The following is an 18,260-nucleotide window of genomic DNA, read 5'->3' on the forward strand; positions in this document are numbered from 1 at the left end:
ACTTCTTTGGTTAAATTGATTCCTAGGTATTTGAGTCTTTTTGTTGATTATAAATGGAATTTTTCCCTGAGTTCTTTCTCAGATTGTTTAATACTAGTGTTCAGAAATATTACTGATTTTTGCATGTTGATCTTGTATCCTGACACTTTACTGAACTCATTTATTAGCTCAAGGAACTTTGCCATAGACAGTTCAGAATTTTGTAAATACAGGATCATGTCATCTACGAACAGTGAGAGTTTTACTTCCTCTTTTCCTATTTGGATGTCTTTTATTTTTCTTGTCCAACTGCTCTACCTAGAACTTCTAGAACAATGTTGAATAATAGTAGTGACAGTGGGCATCCTTATCTTGTTCTTGATCTTAGAGGGAAAGCTTTTGACCTTTCCCCATTGAATACGATGTAGCTGTGGCTTTTTCATATATGCCTTTTATCATTTTGAAGAATTTTCCTTCTATTCTTATCTTTTGAAATGTTTTTTATCAAGGAAAGATGCTGAATTTTGTTGAATGCCTTTTGATCTAGAATATCATGTGTTTTTCCCCTTAATTTGTCTATGTGGTATACTACATTAATTGAGTTTCTTATGTTGAAGCAGCCTTGCATACCAGGAATCAATTGCACTTGGTCATGGTGTATAATTCTTTTGATATGCTGTTGGATTGTATTTACAAGTATTTTGTTGAGAATTTTTGCATCTATGTTCACTAAAGAGATTGGTCTGTAATTTTCTTTTCTCGTAGTATCTTCATCTTGCTTTGAAATTAGAGTGATGTTGCTTTCATAAAATGTGTTATGTAATTTTTCCTCCTCTTCAGTTTTTTGGAAGAGTTTAATCAGGATTGGTGTTAATTCTTCTCAAAATGCTTGGTAGAATTTACCTGTGAAGCCATCTGGTCCTGGAATTTTCTTTGTTGGGAGATTTTGATAACTGATTCTTTAATTATGATTGGTTTGTTAAGTTCTTGTATTTCTTATAATGTCAATGTGTGTTGTTTGTGTATTTCTAGGAATTTGTCCATTTCATTCTAGGTTATCTAGTTTGTTGGCATGTAGTTTCTTATAATACCCTCTTATAATCCTTTTTTTTCCTGTGTGGTCAGTTGTAACTTTCTCCTTTCCATTTCTGATCTTTAAAATTTGCATCTTCTCTCTTTTTTTTTTGTTAGTTGAGGTAAGCATTTGTCAATTTTTATTGATCTTCTCTAAGAGCCAGATTTTTGTTTTGTTGATTTTCTCTATTGTTTTTTTTCCCCAATTCCTTTTATTTCTGCTCTAATATTCATTATTTCTTTCCTTCTGCCTGCTTTGGGATTAGTTTGCTGTTCTTTTTCTAGGTTCTCCAGTTGTTTAGTTACTTCTTTGATTTTGGCTCTTTCTTCTTTTTTCATATAGTACTTAAAAGGTGAGCCATCGCTTGACCCATAAATTTTGATAAGTTGTGTTCTTGTTTTAATTTGTTTCAATATATTTACTAATTTCACTTACAATTTCTTCTTTGACCCACTGATTATTTAGGAGTGTGTTGTTTAGCCTTCACACACTTGCAAATTTCCGCTTTAATATTAATTTCCAGTTTCATTCCATTATGATCTGAGAAGGTGCTCTGTAACATTTCAATCTTTTTGTACTTATTTATTTATTATAAAACTAACCATTTTATTTTTTATATATTTTCAATTTATTTCTTTTCTTCCCCACCCCTGCCCTGCTGTTTTTGCTGTGTCTGTTTGCTGTGTGATCTTCTGCATCTATTTCTCTTTTTGTCTTCTTTTCTCATCTTTCTCCTCTAGAATTCACCAGGACTCAATCCTAGGGACCTCTGATGTGGAGTGAGGTTCTCTGTCAATTGCGCCACCTCAGTTCCTGGTCTCTGCTGTGCTTCGCCTTGACTCTCCCCTTTGTTTCTCTTTTGTTGCGTCACATCTTGCTGCGTGACTCACTTGCTGGGCACTGGTTCACCACGAGAGCACTCACGCAGGCACTCAGCTCACAACATGGGCACTCAGCTTGCCTCATGGGCACTTGGCTCACCACTTGGGCACTAGGTCGCCGCACAGGCACTGGCTCTCCACATGGGCACTCATGTGGGCACTGAGCTTGCCACATGGGCGGTCACTCAGGCACTCGGCTTGCCGTCTGGGTACTCGGCTCGCCGCATGGGCGCTCTGCTTGCCATGTGGGCACTGGCTTGCCGTGCAGGCACGCTTTATCTCCTTTTTCACCAGGAGGTCCCAAGGATCAAACCGGGGTCCTCCCGTATGGTAGGCAGAGGCCTTATCACTTGAGTCACATTGCTTCCCTATGTTTATATTTATTGAGACTTGAGACTTTCCTTGTGACCTCACATGTCATCTATCCTGGAGAATGATCCATGAATGCTTGAGACAAATGTATAATCCACTAATTTAGGATGATTTCGGATGCAATATTCTGTGTATGTCTGTTAGGTCTAGCTAGTTTATCATATTGCTTAAGTTCTTGTTTCCTTGTTCATCTTCTGTCTAGTTTTATGTAATAGTGTGAATGGTGGGTTGAAGTCTCCAACTATTATTACAGCGATGTCTATTTCTCCCTTTAGTTTTGCCAGAGTTTGCCTCATGTATTTTGGGGCACCCTGGTTAGGTGCATGGATATTTATGACTGCTATTTTTTCCTGGTGAATTGTCCTTTTTATTAATATATAATGGCCTTCTGTATTTCTTAAACTTTTTTGCATTTAAAGACTGTTTTGTCTAGCGCTCCCTGCTCTTTCTTTTTACTGTTTGTGTGGAATACCTTTTTCCAGCCTTTCACTTTCCACTGGTTTGTATCCCTGGGTCTAAGGTGAGTCTCTTATAGGCAGCATATGGATAGCTCATATTTTTCATCCATTCTGTCAGCCAATATCTTTAGATTGGGGAGTTTATTCCATGCATCATTTGCTTCCAACTTTTATTCTTTGGTTTTCATAGTCATATCTTATTTTCATCTGTCTTTTTACTCTTTTGGTTATCCTCTCTGCTATTCTTTCTTCTACACTCTCCTCTAAGCTTCTCTCTCCTGTCTTTTTCTTTGGGGCTGTAAGTCTTCCTTTAATATTTCCTGCAAAGGTGGATTCTTTTTTACAAACTCTTAGTTTCTGTTTCTTTGTGAATATTCTAAACTCACCTTCATATTGGAAGGAAAATGTTGCTGGATAAATTCTAGGTTGGCAGTTTTTCTCTTTCGGTATCCAAATTCTATCATACACTGTTTTCTCACCTCCATGGGTTCTGATAAGAAATCTGCACTAAGTCTAACTGGGCATCACTTGTATTTGATGGTTTGCTTCTTTCTTGCGGCTCTCAGAAACATCTTGTCTTTGACATTCTGAGTTGTATGTGTCTTCAAGTAGGTCTATTTGGATTTATTCTGATAGGGGTACACTGTACTTCTTGGACATGTAATTTCATTTTTTTTATGAGAGTTGGGAAATTTCAGCCATTATTTTCTCAAATACTCTTTCTGCACCCTCTCCCTTCTCTTCTTCTGGAACTTCCATGACATATATATTTTTATGTTTCATAGCATTCAAGTCCCTGAGCCCCTGCTCAATTTTATCTATTCTGCTGTTGTATGCAATTGTTTGTTTTACGAGGTAATGGGGATTGAAGCCAGGACCTCTTATTTGGGAAGGAGGCACTCAATCACTGAGCTACATCCACTCTCCTCTAATGTGTTTTTTTTTTTTTTGTTTGTTTTTTGTTTTGTTTTTTTGTTTTTTTAAAGATTTATTTTATTTAATTTCCCCCCCCTCCCCTGGTTGTCTGTTCTTGGTGTCTATTTGCTGCGTCTTGTTTCTTTGTCTGCTTCTGTTGTCATCAGCGGCACGGGAAGTGTGGGCGGCGCCATTCCTGGGCAGGCTGCTCTTTCTTTTCACGCTGGACGGCTTTCCTCACGGGCGCACTCCTTGTGCGTGGGGCTCCCCTACGCGGGGGACACCTCTGCGTGGCACGGCACTCCTTGCGCGCATCAGCACTGCGCTTGGCCAGCTCCACACGGGTCAAGGAGGCCCGGGATTTGAACCACGGACCTCCCATATGGTAGGCGGACGCCCTAACCACTGGGCCAAAGTCCATTTCCCTCTAATGTGTTTTTTATCTCACCTATCATGTCTTTCATTACCATAAGCTCTGTTATTTTTCTATTCAGGTTTTCAAATTCTTCTTTGTGCTCACTCAGTGTCTTTTTGATGTCTTTTATCTCTTTAGACATATTGTCTTTAAACTCATTAATTTGGTTTTAGAAATTTTTATGAATTTAGTTGATTTGTTGTCTCAAATCAACTGGGGCTTTTGTATACTCCTTTGCTTGGGCCATTTCTTCCATTTTCTTAGTATGGCTTGTAATTTTTTGCTGATGTATAGGCATATGATTATGATGGTGAGTTTACTTTGATGCTCAATTTCTCCTTCTATTGTAGGTTTTTGGTAGCAAGAAGCTATGTGTTACTGCTGTTCTTTGATTCTTGGTTCAACTGTTCTGGGTCTTTAAGATTTTCCCTGTTAATTTCTCAAATTTTGCCCTGGACCCAGTAACATGTTGCTGACACACTTTCTAGGGCCTTAGGAGGGAGGCTGTAACAGCCAGAAAAAACTTCTCTTCCTTTTTAATTTCCTCACATGCATTTCCTTAGTTGGCCGGCAGATGGTGCTCTTCAGCAGCCCTCTCAGTTCAAAAGCCTTGTTGGTGTCTGTTCGCTGCAACACAGGCAGGTTCAACGTGATATAGAATCCTATTTGGAGGCTAAGAACCTCCTAAATCAAGCTTTCTTAGATGTTGTTCTCCAAGCTGGCAGTCCCCTCTCTTTTCCTGGAAAGGAAATAATTCCACCCCCTCTGTGTCCTCAACAACCAGTCCCAGTCAGTAGGGAGGGTGATTGTGAGGGTTGGATCCCTTTTAGTCCCATGCTGGCTCACAAGACTAGCAATGGTATGGCCCCTCCCAACCTGGAAAGGCTCAGAGGACACAGCAGACCACATCTATGAGTCAAAAGCTGAGTCAACTTTAGGCTGTGTCCCTCTTTCTCCTGTTTCCTGGGGATGTGGCCCCCTTTGTTTGTAGCCACTGGCCCAAGGCCTGAGTTTTCAAAATTGTCTATACAATGGGGGGAGGGCACTGGCTGCTGGAGCTGCAGCTTTAACTCACAGTTTTGCTGTTGAGATTTTTTTCCTTTGCCCCTCTCTTTTGCGCAGTGTCTAGCTTTCCCCTCTCTCTTTTGCACAGTGTCTAGCCTTCCCATGGTGTCCTAAACCCTAGAACATTTTTTTTTCTGGAACTTTCTGCCTTTACTCTAGCTATTTTGTGGGAGAAGAGAGACTCCTGGGTCTTTCTAGTCTGCCATCTTTCCAGAAGTGATCACAAAGTTTTGGTAAGGGATGGTGGTGATGGTTGCACAACATTGTGAATGTAATTAAACTGTATAGTTGAATGTGGCTAAAACAGGAAATTTTAGGTTGCATATATGTTACTAGAATAAATTAAAAAAAAAAAAACAGAACTCTATGACACAGTGTATCCTATTATAAATGATGGACTATTGTTAATAGTATAATTATAGAAATGTTCTTTTATGAATTGTAAACAATGTTCCACACTAATGCAAGGTGTTACTGATAAAGTGTTATATAGGAATTGTGTATTTTATGCATGATTTTTCTTAAACATACAACTTCTCTAATAAAAAAAATTAAATACAAATGCACAAAAAGTGCTTATATAGATTAGCAGTGGCTTTGCTTAACAAAGTGCCTGATTTACAGTAGTGCAATACATAATAGGTACTATAATCATCATCATCGTATAAGTATCCTCATCATCCTCTCATTGTGATGTTGAACAAGTTATTTTTATAAAAAAACATATCTTAATGTCTCTAAATAGGATTTGCCCACAGGCCTTCCACTCCTCCAATCAAGAATATACTAAAACATAATATTTTTAGGAATAGTGAGAGCATTGGGAATGAGACAGGAGCCTTTTTAAAGTTCAAGGGTCATAGGCTTTAAACTTGTATCTTTAATAAAAATGCAAATGTAGCTAGGCAATTCAGAGAGTCCCAAAAAGGAGGCTAACTCCTCTGGGTTTTTTTTCAAAATATACTCCTCTGTTTTTGAATAACGATCCACTTGTTTACCAATACTGCAATTTTCAAGCCAATCCAAAAATGAATTGGCCTGCAAATGGTAGCATTTCCCACATTATCTATCTGTGACAGCAACATCCACATAACTACTATTCACGATGCACAAACAGTTCTTCATGCTGTGTGCTTTTCGACTTATGCCATTTTTGCCTTGAAAAATTCATATTTGAAATCATCATGAATTTGATTTGTAATATTTGAATTCTTAGATATTCTTTATGGATAGTTAAGGATAAAAGACTTTAGAAGAAGGTTTATCCTTGGGGGAAAATATCCCCAAATACTTAGTTTTTTTAAAAAGAACTGAGAGAAAGTTTGTTTTTTTACCCTTGAAATCACTGTTTTTGGGAATTATACCTCCTACACAGTCTATGGAGAATTGAGGAATTTCTTTATATGTACTCAAATTTCAATTCCCTTCCATGGGTTTTACTGATTTTTGTCCATGTTTGTGTGCCAGTTCTAGTAAAGCCAGCTATCATTACAGATGATCTACTTAAAGAGGGATGGATAGAAGAATTTTAAGTGCGGGGCCACAGGAGCTATGTTTAGTAGACTGAGCGTCTGTGGTTTGTGAAATCACTGAGGAGTTAATAAATGATATGTTTCTTATGAATAGCCAGGCAGTATTGTAGAGTCTATGTTTCTTTATTGGTTCTGAATAAATGAGGAAGCACAATCAACATCAATTTTGTTGCATCCTAGAAGATGCAGTGGGGACCAAAATGGGACAAAGTTTGATAGCAGTCCTTTAAGGGAAATTCCACCTGTGGCAGAACTCCTTTCTTTCTCAATCATTTCATACTCATCAAAACACTCACAGATAGGTATTATTGGCAACATCTGGCCATAGATGTTAGTTTTATTCTTTTCTTTTCTTTTTAGATGTTAGTTTTAAATGATGAATGCTTTTCACTACTGCCTGGGTATTGTAGAGTGCGCCTAGTGTGAGAAAAAAGTAGATCTGACATACTTATGCCAGGTCTATGATAAGGAAGGTCAACTTGTTTGAGCTGTACAAGTTGAGCACATTCTAGCCACTGTCCCATCTGCCTGTACATTTCTGGTGTTCTAGAACATTCTAAGGTGTTGCCTGCAATGCTTTTGTGGAATTTATTTAATACAAGTTCCACTTTTGTGGTTCAGCACTTGACCTCAAACCTTTTGACAATGAATAGAAATCTTCCAATGTCTGCACTGGAAGCCTTTCCTACAATATATACAATCACACCAACACACTTGATGTGTTTGATGTATATAAACTACCACATACTGTTAAATGAAATGACAGTTACTATAGTACTTTTGAAAATAACTTATTTAAATGAAAGACTTTCTACAAAGAACATGTTTGGTATAAAAGATACTCTGTAAAATTCTCCTATGAATACCGTTTTTTTCCCTTAAAATGAATCACTGTGTATTAGTTAGCCAAGGGGGTGCTGATGCAAAATACCAGAAATTGGCTGGTTTCTACAAAGGGTATTTATTTGGGGTAGGAGCTCACAGATACCAGGCCATAAAGCATAAGTTATTTCCCTCACCAAAGTCTATTTTCACACGTTGGAGCAAGAAAGCTACTGACATCTGCGAGAGTTCAGTCTTCCTGGGTTCCTCCCTTCTGGTCTTGCTTCTCTCTGGGTTCAAGTTTCCTTCCTTCCCAGGGCTTGCTTCTTCATGGGCTCAGGGTTCCTCTCTTTCTGGAGCTTGCTTCTTTTTCCTCTGTGAGCTTACTTCCCAGGGCTCCAGCTTAAGACTCAGCATCAAACTCCAACATCAAAACTCTAACATCAAAAACCCTCAAACTCAGGAAGCAGACTTGGCCCAATGGATAGGGCATACACCTACCACAGGGGAGGTCCCTGGTTCAAACCCCGGGCCTCCTTGACCCGTGTGGAGCTGACCCATGTGCAGTGCTGATGCATACAAGGAGTGCTGTGCCATGCAGGGGTGTCCCCCGCGTAGGGGAGCCCCACGCGCAAGGAGTGTGCCCCGTAAGGAAAGCCACCCAGCACGAAAGAAAGTGCAGCCTGCCCAAAAATGGCGCCGCACACACAGAGAGCTGACACAACAAGATGACGCAACAAAAAGAAACACAGATTCCCAGTGCCGCTGATAAGGATAGAAGCGGTCACAGGAGAACACACAACAAATGGACACAGAGAACAGATGGGGGCGAGGGAGGGGGTGGAAGAGAAGGGGAGAGAAATAAATAAATAAATCTTAAAAAAAAAAAGTACTGGATTGTTATGCTAAGAAGTTAAAAAAAAAACCCTCAAACTCTGTCCTTTGCCAAGTCTTTTATCTGTGAGTCCCCACCCACCAAGGGGTGGGGACACAATGCCCTAATGACATGGCCCCATCAAAGCCCTAATTGTAACTTAATCAAGCCCAGGTAAGAACAGATTACAAACATAATCCAATATCTATTTTTGGAATTCATAACCATATCAAACTGCTACACACTGTGAATTTAATAATTTGTTTTTTCTCACCACTTGTCTGAAAAAAATTTTGCTAAAATTTTTCTGAGGGAATTGAAACTTTAGCCATTCATTTATTCAGTAAATATCTATTGTATACTAGGGACTGTGGATGGATTGATGATGAGAGTCTGCTTCAGAGAGCTTACAATTTGCTGGAGGAAACAGAAATTAAATTAAAAATCACACATTAAAAAGCAAGACTGCAGCTGTAACAAAGTCTTCTGGGGGAGAAGTTTGAGGTACTTCGATAACCTATAAAAGATAGTTAGCACTAGTCAGGGAGGTCACAGAAGGCTTCCTTGAGGCAGTAAGTTTGAGCTGTAAGAGGGAGGCTAAGATCTACATTAACTGGGAGAAGAAAGGAAAAGGACATTTCAGATAGAAGAAAGCCTTTTAAAAAGTGTGGCAACAGGAAGAAGCATGGTAGTTATGGGAACCTGGAAGAAGGTCCTTCTGGCCAGAGCAGACAGAGGCAGAGACAGAGAGCAGAAGGCATGTGGGCCAAGATGAGGCAGGAGAGGCTGGACGAGCCATTCTACGTGGGGCAGGAAGGTCCTGTTGTGGAGTTTGCTCTTTAAGGTAAGGGCTATGGGAAGCTATTGTAAGGTTTTACATGGAGGGTGGTACCATCAGATTTATGCTTTGAAGAGATCACTCTGGTTGCAGTGTGAAAGGCAAATTGGAAGGGGCCCGAGTAGCTCACTTAGGAAGCTACTGCTGTTATTTTATGTAGGAGATGATGGTAGCCTGGACTAGAAGAGAGAAGTGGACAGATCTGAGAGCCACCGAGAAGGGAAAATCCACAATACTGAGTGATGGATTGGATGGGCTGAGGGAGGGCAGTGGGCCTTTTGATAGTGCAACAGAATAAGTAATATTGCATTTTTTGAGTTAGGGAATACTGGAAGACGACTGAGTGTTTTGGAGGGAGCAAATGAGGGACAGTTATGAGTTCTGATTTAAGCAAAGGAGTTTCAGGAGCCTTTGAAACAGTCAATTAGGTCGTGGGAGATATAAATCTAGCTCAAAGGAGAAGCCTGGTCTGCCTAAACATACCGGGGAGGTAACCACCAGGTAACTGAGGCTGCAAAACCAGTAAAGATTGATCAGGGAGAGTGTACAATGAGAGGAGGGATGTGCCAGCAATGAAGAGCTGGATAAAGGAAGATGGGCCTAGAAAGAAGGCTGAGAAGAAGGGTTCAGAGAGTAGGAAGAAGAGCAGAGGAGTATTGTAGTACAGAAGCTGAAGGAAGAAAATGTTTTAAGAAGGAATTGGTCAACAGTATTGAGTGCTGCTAAGAGCAAGTACTATGAGGACTGAAAAATGTCCAGTGCATGGGTGATTACAGGTCATTAATAACTATAAAGAGAGATAATGGGGTTAGAAGCCAGATTAAAGGCAGGTGAGTCATGAGGCGAAGGAGGTGAGGAAATGGAGAGAGTGAGCAAAGACAACTCTTAGAGCTTTAAAGGGGAGGTGAGAGAGAGGGCAGCAGCTGGCAGAAAGATCAAGCTACTTGAGTGTATTTAAAAGCTGATGGGAGGATTCAGTTAGAAGAGAATTTAAATATAGAAGAGAGAAAGAATAACCTATACTATGAAGTTTCTGAGAAGGTGGGAGGGATGAGATCCAAGACAAAAATGAGCAACCATATTGAGGTATTGGATGATTTCATTCTTGGTGGCTTCAAGAGCACCAGTAGATCTTTTATTTTTTATTTTGTTTTTTCAGAGGTACCAGGGCGGGGATTGAACCTTGTTGTTTGTTCCTTTTCTTTCATTCCCTCTCTCTCTTTTTTGTTTGTTTGTTTGTTTGTATGTTTAGGAGGAACTGGGGACTGAACCCAGGACCTCCCATGTGAGAAGCAGGTGCTCAAGTGTTTGAGTCACATTCACTCCCCACCAGTATGTCTTTTAAATAGATGAGTTTATTGCTGAAAAAAAAAACAACCCCATAATTTCTCTCCTAATGTATTTATATAGGTAAATAAAGAAATAGGATTACTTTGAGAGGTGAGACTAGAGCTCTTTTAAAAGATATCAAGTGCTTTATTTTTAAAACTGCATAAAAATTCCCGAGGTCAGTGCCCTCTTTCAGTCCTCAAGCCTGTGTGATTGTAAGAAACCGATGCACATTAGTCTGCCTTTCCAAAGCACTCTCCCTCTGCTGGTTTGACGAAGCTTGTTCTGCACCTGAAAAAGGACACATTTCCAAGCTAGGTGATTCGTTTGTGCATGTCAGAGTAACAAATGCTTTGCACTAAGAATAGAGCCTATCAGACATTTTTAAAATCTCAGATCAAGAAAAGATTGCTGACCCAAGTGACCCAAGTGGATGGAAGTTAGCTGCTGAGGGGCTCTCCTTCCTGGCCTGAGCTTGTTTCCTATTGAAGGTCACATGTTGTTGGTGAGTTCTCTATGGGCGCTGTGTGGGTGTGTGCACTCGCTGAAAAATTTTAGTATAACATTAGAATTGCCTTTCTGGAAGGTGTTGAAACCTTGTAACAGCAATGTTTTCTTCTTATAAAAGCTTATTTTCCTAAAGATGCTATTTCTAGGTTTCAGTTCAGTTAGATTTTCAAGAAATTTTTTAGGATGTGTTAGCTTTGTTTTTTCTAGTAGGATTTTTTTTTGTTTGTTTTCTTTGTTTTTTTCCTCTTTTTTTTCTAGTTGAATTTTAAAGTGGGCATTTCAGAATGAATCCTGCTTTCTTCCATTGTGACCTTGAGTATCCCTTACATGCATACTCAATCATCCATCTATTTGTAACATACCTATCAAACAGCTACTGTGCCAGGCACTGCATAGGGCATGTAAAGATGAATAATGCAGGGGTCTTCCTTTCCTAGTTTACTGTCCAGTGAGAACACGGATGAGTAGGATGGTGTTTGCAAAACAGAAGTGTGGGCAGAGGACAGAAAGGACAGAGAGGAGAGGAATTTATTGTGTTTGCGGTTGTGTGAGTATGTGTGTGTGCCTGTGGATGTTAGAGAGAAAGAGAGCAAAGACAAGGAAAAAGATTTTAGAACAATAAATTATCTGATATGTGTTTTATTTCATTAAGCAATTCACTCTTCTTTTTTTAGGAGGTATTGGGGATTGAACTTGGGTCCTCCTATATGCAAAGCAGGCGCTCAATCATGGAGCTACACCCATTCCCCTTATTAAGTAATTCAAAGGTATCTTTGAACAATAAGCTGGGGTTCAATTTTATATAATCAATATACATTCAGTAGTCATTAAAAATGTATAAAAGTGAAAATGTGAAGCTATTCTACAGTGACAGTTATGCTGTTTTTGGTAACCTAGCCGTATTTAGCATGTACGACAGTGTTCTAACAGTTGTGGTAGGAGGGAGGGCATCATAAGATGAACCTAGTTATTGCATAAATCCAAATTTTTTTTCATTTGTCACATTTAAAGATTTGTGAAAGCTGACATGGAAATTAAATGGAAAAGTTTCAAATTAATGAACTCATTACCACGTAGCCTATTTTCACGTTGGCACCTGGAGTGGAAACACACAGAGCCCCCATTAAGGGTCTCTATGAAGGAGACGCCACAACTGCTGCTACCACTCATCTCTCCTGTCTGAAGAAATTCTCCTTATAGAGAACTCCTTTCTTATTCTGATACCATTTGAAACCATATCTGTGTGCCTAAGTGATATAATAGGCATCTGTTTTTATAAAACCAATATTTGAAGTCAAATTCTAAAGAGGAATCATGACAGAAGGTTGCCCGAAAAAAAAAATTCTTCCATTTTCTTTTAGAACCCAAAAAGGCCTCCCACTGAAAATCACGTCCAAATTCTAAATAGCTAGTGACTAAGAGCTTAATCACACTGGGGATCCCACAGATTTATAGAGAAGGACATAAGTGCCAAAACCGAGACATCTCTGGGCTGTTTTTAGTAGGGTGTAAGAGCAAAGGCATGCTTGTGTCTCTAGAAGAGGGAAAGTTATGACCTAGTTATTCCTCCTTTTAAAATATGTGACCAGATAGAAAGACAAATGAATTCCAGGAGGGACCAGCTGACTAACCCTTACCGTTACCATGTGCTATGTAGCTCTGAGACGCAAGGGAGGTAGATAAAGGGAATTTGCTTGGTTTTCCAGAAATAAGTTCTATTTTGTTAAATCTACTTGCTCAATTTCTATTCTGTCATTCATGGGGAATTAATATCACTAGGCAACTCTCCAAGGATTCTTGAGTTATTTCAATGATTTTCTAATCTTCTACACAGTACTTTAAATAAATGATTATATCGGGAACTGAAGCAGCAATTGGAGAGATTAAAAAGAGCTTCTATTATAATCATTTCCCGCATGTAATAATTTCCCACACATTATCATATCAAAGCCCTTTCTCTTCTTTAAGTAGAATAAGTTATCAGGGAGGTAGACTGCTTCTTTAAAAAATTAGGCTCGTCGCTTAGTCTTTCCAATATATTATAACATAATGGAATAATTGTCTTCGGCATTTACAGCATTAAATAGCCTCAACTTGGGTTTGCCCTAGAGGCTGAAATTTCAGATTATGGAATTCAAATCCTGCTTCCACCACTTGGTAACCTTGGACAAATTACTTAACTTCTCTCTGTTTCAGTTTCCTCATCTGTACAATGGAGCCAAAAATGGTATCTATGTCATAGAGTTGGTGTATGAATTAAATAAGAAAAATGCCATGTAAAGTTTAGCAAATAGTTAGCATGATAAATGCTAGTAATGATAATTATTTCAGGGCTGAAAAATGAGATGTTTTGGGGATTGGACCTTGTACTCTACAAAAGACAGGTCCAAGGCTTAATCTGTATTCTGGTGGGTGTGAACCCATTTGCATATAGGACCTTTGAAGATGTTCAAAGTAGACTCATTCGTGAATAGGATCTTCAAAGATCTTATTTAGATGAGGCCAAATTGCATCAGAGGGACCTTAATTCATATGACTTGAGTCCTTATAAGCAAAGGAAATTCAAACACAGTCAGTCAGGGGGTGCCTTTAGTGAGTAGAAGCCAGAAGTAAGAGAACTGAGAGAGAGAGCGCCATGTGACGGAGCACAACCATCACCAGAACACTGCAGATTTTGGAGAAGGTATGGCCTTTCTGACACATTGATTTTGCACTTCTAGCCTCCAAAACCCTAAGACAATAAATTCCTGTTGCTCAAGTTAATCTGTTATGAGATATTTGTCATAGCAGCTCTGACCTCTTACCTAGGATAAGAGCTCTACCCTAGTCTAGCATTAATTTTCTTCTCATTTCATCTGCACCTAATTGGATATAATGAATTGGTGGGGATATGGTGATGGGATTTGTTTTAAGTTTGCTGAAAGGCTGCCAAGGCGATATACCAGAAACGGGTTGGATTTTACAATGGGGATTTATTAGTTTGAAAGCTTACAGTTTCGAAGCTGAGAAAAATGTCCAAACCAAGGCATCCTCAGGAGGTGCATTCTCCCTGAGCTGCAGCTGTAGGTGATCAGGCACATGGCGTCATCTGCTGGTCTCTGCCTTCTCCTCTGGGCTCCGTTGCCTTCCGCTGCTGGCTGCTCCTTCTGTGTTCCATTGACTTCAGCTTCTGAGTCCCAGGGCCTTCTCTCTCAGCTTCTCTCATGCAAGCACAGTGGCGGCGTCTGCGGCCTCCTCTCTTTGTATAAAGGCCTCCAGTCAGAGGATGAAGGCCCACCTTAGGTTGTGCCCTACTGAACTGATCTATCAAAAGGAAGGTCCCGTAACTGAATCTAATCAAAAGGCCCCATTTGCAATAGGTTTACATGCACAGGAATGGATTAGCTTAACAACATAATATTCTGGGGTCCACAAAAGACTCAAACTGTCATAGGTCTTTTATTAATAAGAGAGGAGAACCTAAAAAAGGTAAGAATACCCAAGGTGACCACCTTAATGCAACTGATTTGCTGTAAATTTCTGAAGGATTTCCCAAGGTTTAGTCTATAAGACTATTAAGAAGTATTTATATTTCAGAATGTCTTTCCTGATGTCTAATTGAAAATTTTTAATTGCCTCATGTTTTGTTCTTGATTTACAGAAATGCTGGCCAGCATTATATGTATATGTGTATTGTGTTATATATATAACACGTACTGCAACATTGAATACTTGAAAGCGATGTTGTATTGCTTGTCAGTCCCCTTTAAAAAAATACCAAGAAATTCAGTTTCTTCAGACTTCCTTCCTAGACTTCAATCCTCTCTCTTTAGACCCTCTTCCCCGGGGCTGACAGGGCACCTGAACCCTGTAGGGGCTCTGACAGAACCAAGAACAGTAACAGGACTTGGGCCCAGTCCAGGCAGGGAAGTGGAGCCTTTGTTTTATATCGGGTGTCCTCTGTCAAGGAGAAAACAAGCACCAACCTTCATTTATCACAGATTCCCAAATGCACTGGGTAGGGTGTAGTGATGCATTTGATATGGTTAACACATAATCACCATCTTGAAAATATTGTATTTTAATATTTAAAGCATATTTGGCTTTGCCATTTTTAAATATTATTCACTCATTCATTCACTCACACAACAAGCACTTATTGCATGCTAAAAATGTACAAGGTAGTATGCTAGATTTTCCCACATATGTCTTGTGGCCCTAACTGGATTATAAGCCCCTTCAGAGAAAAGACATTGCTCCTTATTCATCTTTCCATCCCAAGGCTCAGCCTATAGAAGACATTCAACCAATGCAACCAAGGTGCATTGCATGAATGAAAAAATGAGATATAAGTAACATGCTAGGTAAGCATGATCAATAACAAAATATTTATTCCTATGTCGTGATCATATTTAAGTTAAGAATTTTAATTTAATTTAATCTGTATTAGAGAAGTTTTGAATTTACAGAATAATCACATATAAAATATAGGATTCCCGTATACCACCTCATCACCACCACCTTGCATTGATGTAGAACATTTGTTACAATAGATGACAGTACATTTTTTACAATTGTATGATTAATTAAAGTCCATGGTTTAACATAGGATTCACTGTATAGTGGAGTTTCATGAACTTCAAAAAAAAATTATTCTTAGAATTTAAGCAGAACATGGATGCAAATATCATCTCCAGGAATAATATATTTGGCAACAGTATTATAGTAGGACTTCAACTTAGTACAAATATATCATTTATATGCCTATATAAAAATAAGAAGAACTCAACAACCTATATAAACTTCCAGGGAGTTCAGGATTTTTGGTGAAAATAACAGTTTAAAATAAGATTTTCCTCAGCCTCAGATTCCTTTTCATGTAGTGAAAGGAAATGAGCAAAGAAGTCCAAACACACTGAAGTTTTCAGGGCCAAACATTTTGATTCAATATGTTCTGCTATAAAATACTTGGCCTTGTTTGAATTTTTATTACTATATGTTCTCAGTCTATATCTAACTGTGAGAAACACAAATAAGAGAGCTAATGTGCAAAATGTTCTTTTTAAGTGCATGGCAGTGAATTTGAGAAAACATATATTAAAGGAATAGTTTGTGTTTTTAACTTTCAGTCCCTTTTCTGAGGCCTCCCTCGGCCCGATGTGATTAAATATTTATTGAAGTAAAGACTGAGCTTACTTGGAGTGAAAACTCCTAAGGGTCTCTCAGAGTCACCGACGATAAGTACCTTATGTTGCCATGCTCTCAAATAAAGTTTCCTTTATGCTTTGTCTTATTCATAGGTGAAATAGGTCTAACTAGAAAGTTTTATAATGGAGACATTTAATTCCCTAATTCCTTATTTGCTTGAATGGACTTTTTAAAAATTGGGGTGTTCACTCTGGCACTGGCTCAATCTAGACTCTAATCACCCAACAATCTGTGCTTCACAAAGGCTGGCGTCCGTAACTGCCAGCTTGTTCCACGCACACGGTTAACTTTTCCGTTGGGTAATACATTTTAATTGGTACCTCTCTGAGAGCCCCTTACATCTCCATCTGGCCAAATAAACACACTTTTTCCATTCAGCCTCAGCATCTTGGCAGCTAACAAGAGGACAGACTTGCCACAGTGGATAATCTTAAAGATGCACAAAATCCTAAAACAAAAGGAATGGATGCAGGTGGCATTATCAAGGCCGCCTGGAGGATGGTTCATCCACAAAGCGGCTTTGTGTTCAACGGGCAGTGACACGGTTCCCTTGGTCTAAACGGCAGTTCCTGGGCAGTGTCAGTTTTGAGAACCCTGCGTCCTTTCAGTGGGCAGATTAGTGAGGAAATAGCTCATTTCCGAGAATACCGTAACTTTTTGAACACAGGCTTTTTATCAGTGGTCTGAAGTGGGCCAAGTATAACCAGGAAACAGAAAAGTGAAATGGTTAGAGCCTAGGGTCTGAGGTAGGAGTGGGTTGCAGTCCTGCCATGTTACTTACTACCTGTGCGATGGTGGGCAGTTCCTAAGCCTCTCTGTGTCTCAGTTTCCCTGTCGGTAACGTGGCGATAATATTAGTACTTACCTCATAAGATCATCCTGAGGATTAAATGAGATAAAGGATCTGACATGCTTAGCCCAGGGCTTGGCTCGTCTTCACCACCAACTATTATTTTTAGGCAAGGCCAGTAGACCAAATTCCTTGGATGGCAGAAAGGGGAAGGGTGAGCCAGCTATGAAGTTCTTCCTTAAATATTCCTTACTCTTTAAATGGTTCACTTTTACACAGTTCAGTCATCAAGCAAAAGTGTAGGGATAATTATGAGATGGCATTGTGTGCTCATCACTCATTTAGTGTGGTTCCATTTATTTGAGGCTTGGGAACACACCTTGACAGAATGCTTTTTCCCCCCTCAACTTCAGGGTCATTTGGGTTGGAATGAAGAATGTTTCATGCTGCTTTCTCAACAGCCACATATACGTCAAGGATTGCTTCTTTCCCTTCCAACAGCTTCCCTTTCCTCACTATCGATTCAATACCTGTAGAAGGAGATGCCATTCTCAGCATGCAGCAGGGGAGATCAGGCACATCCCTCTGCACTATCACAACTCATGATGTTTACTCAAGTGACATGCCAACTAGAATGGTGGGGTCAGGGAGCCCTGTAAACCCAAGGGGCACCACAAAAGGTTCTGGGCAGCACATCAGGTCTCTCACCGGTTGCTTTTTCAGGGTTGTTGCACATAAAGCACTGCCATGCTCCTGCTGCTTCGCTGAAGCCAAACACATCAAAGAACCTCACTTCTTCCAGATGGAGCTGTACCTGGTCCAGATCCTGTTTCAGGAACACAAAACACAAAGAATATAAGTCTGCCTGCTACATAGCATTCTCAGACCAGAGAAAGGGGACGTGGAGTCGGGAGGGCTAATGCCCAGTCTCGGTGCTAAGAACCAGGAGAGAACATTGAGGAGGCTGTCTTGGCAAACTGGGAAAAGAGCAGCAGTTTATCTCAAACTCTTTCCATGGGAATCCTTTTAAATGCAGTGGGCAATGAGAATGGGACTGAGGGTTGGGTGTCGGGGGTTGTAGATGAGGTATCAGACCCTGAAGTGGCCCAGAATTTCCTTGCATTTAGCAACAGTTCCAGAATTTCTATAAGGAGGGGTATCTAAGAGGCCATGTGGGTGATGGGGATCCTGCTGGGAAACTCATCTTTTATTTACAAT

General features: G+C 39.7%; 1 protein-coding gene across 8 annotated transcripts in view; it reads right to left on the reverse strand.

The window, feature by feature from the left end:
* Positions 1-18,260, reverse strand: part of VEPH1 (ventricular zone expressed PH domain containing 1) — a 268,821-nt gene that overhangs the window by 26,480 nt on the left and 224,081 nt on the right. For 6 of the 8 annotated variants that reach the window (XM_071214585.1, XM_058295197.1, XM_004454419.3 and 3 more), the window contains one exon: positions 17,751-17,868. In XM_071214585.1, coding sequence (XP_071070686.1) covers positions 17,751-17,868 — 118 coding nt within the window. Of the gene's footprint in view, positions 1-6,613; positions 10,847-15,433; positions 17,573-17,750; positions 17,869-18,260 lie in introns of those variants that run through there. The other 2 variants (XM_004454421.2, XM_004454422.4) reach the window with 2 other exon arrangements.

The sequence above is a fragment of the Dasypus novemcinctus genome, chromosome 4, assembly GCF_030445035.2.
Source record: "Dasypus novemcinctus isolate mDasNov1 chromosome 4, mDasNov1.1.hap2, whole genome shotgun sequence".
In the NCBI taxonomy this organism is placed as follows: domain Eukaryota; kingdom Metazoa; phylum Chordata; class Mammalia; order Cingulata; family Dasypodidae; genus Dasypus; species Dasypus novemcinctus.